Source organism: Oreochromis niloticus, linkage group LG16 (genome assembly GCF_001858045.2).
Source record: "Oreochromis niloticus isolate F11D_XX linkage group LG16, O_niloticus_UMD_NMBU, whole genome shotgun sequence".
Taxonomy (NCBI): Eukaryota; Metazoa; Chordata; class Actinopteri; order Cichliformes; family Cichlidae; genus Oreochromis; species Oreochromis niloticus.
Genome location: NC_031987.2, coordinates 28355726 through 28357756, shown reverse-complemented (window position 1 = coordinate 28357756; position 2031 = coordinate 28355726). Strand labels below are relative to the sequence as shown.

Sequence of the window (2031 nt, the reverse complement as noted above, 5' to 3'; positions counted from 1 at the left end):
GACCGATAAAATGTGACAATTGGTGAAGATGCACGTCCTTGGACAACAGTTACAAAGTGTTACCACTTATTCCTTTAGTGGAGAATCTATGTTTCACTATGTTCCAATTATAGCATATTGTAAAAAAGAATCAGCAATAATGTAAAAATGAAGAAATACAAAAGTTTAAAAACATTAATCTGAAAATGGATTTAATTACCTATCATTTTAGCTATGGCAGAATGGATATGTTTATGTTAAGACAAATGCATACATTTTTCATTAATTGCTTCTCCAACAGCTCTTATGTTGTAACTTACCAAAACTCTTTAGCTCTGAAACTGTAGGTATTACATCCTGTTTAGATGAGCATTGTACTGAGCACAGCAACATACAACTAAAGAAAATAAAAAAAGAATTGTGGGAAATGGATTAAAACTAATGTCATTTATTTTGCTTAAATATGTTTTCTTTAAAAAGATTGATTACTCTGTTAGACTTGTAATTATTAGAAACTACAGAAAAACATGTTGAGGAGTAGTATATCTACAAAATAAACTTTGAACATGTTTGTCCTATTATCAATATGGACTTGGATATGGACTATATCTACAGCAAATAATTGCAATAATTTATGAATAATTAAATGAGTAAAAATGACATTTTTATGTTTTACTTTTTGATTAGGTTAAATGAAAGGTGTTTTCAGTAACTTCAGCAAACTGATTACATAACGAATTACGGCACATTAGCATTCATAGTTAATACACGTAATGATTCTGGCATGACAAAAGAATCTTTTTAGCTGTTTAGAAATTTCCTTCATTTTGAGCCCATAAATGAATGGATTAAACAATGGATGATAGAGCACTATTTGTAATGTCATTAGCAATCGTGCAGTTTTTGGAAAATCTGATTCCACTCGAGCTATGCTTACATCATAGATACTTAGACAGGAAATACTGATTAAAACTAACAGGTGGGGTAAACAGGTCTCTGCAGCTTTCTTCCTAACTTCTTTACAACTTTGATATGAGATGATAAAAATGTTTGTATAAGTGAAAACTATGAAGAGCATAGGAAGTATTATAAGATCTATTAAAGCAACCACTCCAAATACAATAATTAATCTTGACCTTACACACTGAAGAGTGTAAACTGCATTATTACAAAATATTCCCTTTAAGTTAAAGTTACACAGTGTTGCTTCAGCACTCCCTATTGCTTGGACTGCAATATGAAAAGCAGGTATAAGCCAAGATACAACCAGGAAAATGCTCACAGTGGTTTTGTTCATGATAGCTGGATATTCAAGAGGTTTACAAATAGCCACATATCTGTCATAGGCCATGGCTGCCAAGAGAAAGAACTCCGAACTGCCTAAAGTGTAAAATATAAAAAACTGAAAGAGACAGGCTGAATATGTTATGACTTGTTTTTCAGATAAAAAGTCAATCAGAAGTTTGGGGTAAATAGTTGTGCTGTAAAGGAGACAGTTCAGTAGCAAAGCTGCAATGAAAATGTACATAGGCTCATGAAGATTTTTATGAATCCAGATCACGTACATGATGGTAGAATTACTGCAGATTATTATAATGTATAATGTAAAGATAATACAAAAATAAACATATCTGTACTTGTTAACTTCAATGTATCCATCTAGAGTTACATAGGTGGTATTTAACTCCTCATCCATGAATTTTAAAAAAAGAAAGGTTTTAATTACAAAACAGATGTTTAGCAACAGAAACAGTATATATGAAGAAAAAAATCTAAATTGCACTAACATGCAACCTGTGTTGCCTGTATTATTCTTTTAAAGATATCTCAACTTCAAATACAAGTACACTCATCAATCAAATGCATATAGTGAATCATATGTATGTGGATTGAAGAAGAGTTTTATTGGTTTGCTTCATCCTTGAGGGAGCTGAACTATGAAAGTCAGTTACATCATTGTTCAGCCTCTTTTACTTGAGGCTTTAGTAGTTACAACTAATGGATCATAAATTGCAGCTAACAATAACAATGATCAGCCAACTTCTAATGTAG

General features: G+C 31.5%; 1 protein-coding gene across 1 annotated transcript; it reads right to left on the bottom strand.

Annotated features, from left to right (window-relative positions):
• Positions 1 to 727: 727 nt before the first annotated feature.
• On the bottom strand, positions 728 to 1675 carry LOC109197421 (olfactory receptor 13C2-like). Its single transcript, XM_019352407.1, has one exon. It carries the CDS (start codon positions 1673 to 1675, stop codon positions 728 to 730), a length of 948 nt encoding a protein of 315 aa, XP_019207952.1.
• Between the last annotated feature and the right edge of the window lie 356 nt (positions 1676 to 2031).

Excerpts from the sequence above, each read along its gene's own strand:
- LOC109197421 (XM_019352407.1), bottom strand. The coding sequence starts at position 1,675 with ATGGATGAGGAGTTAAATACCACCTATGTAACTCTAGATGGATACATT.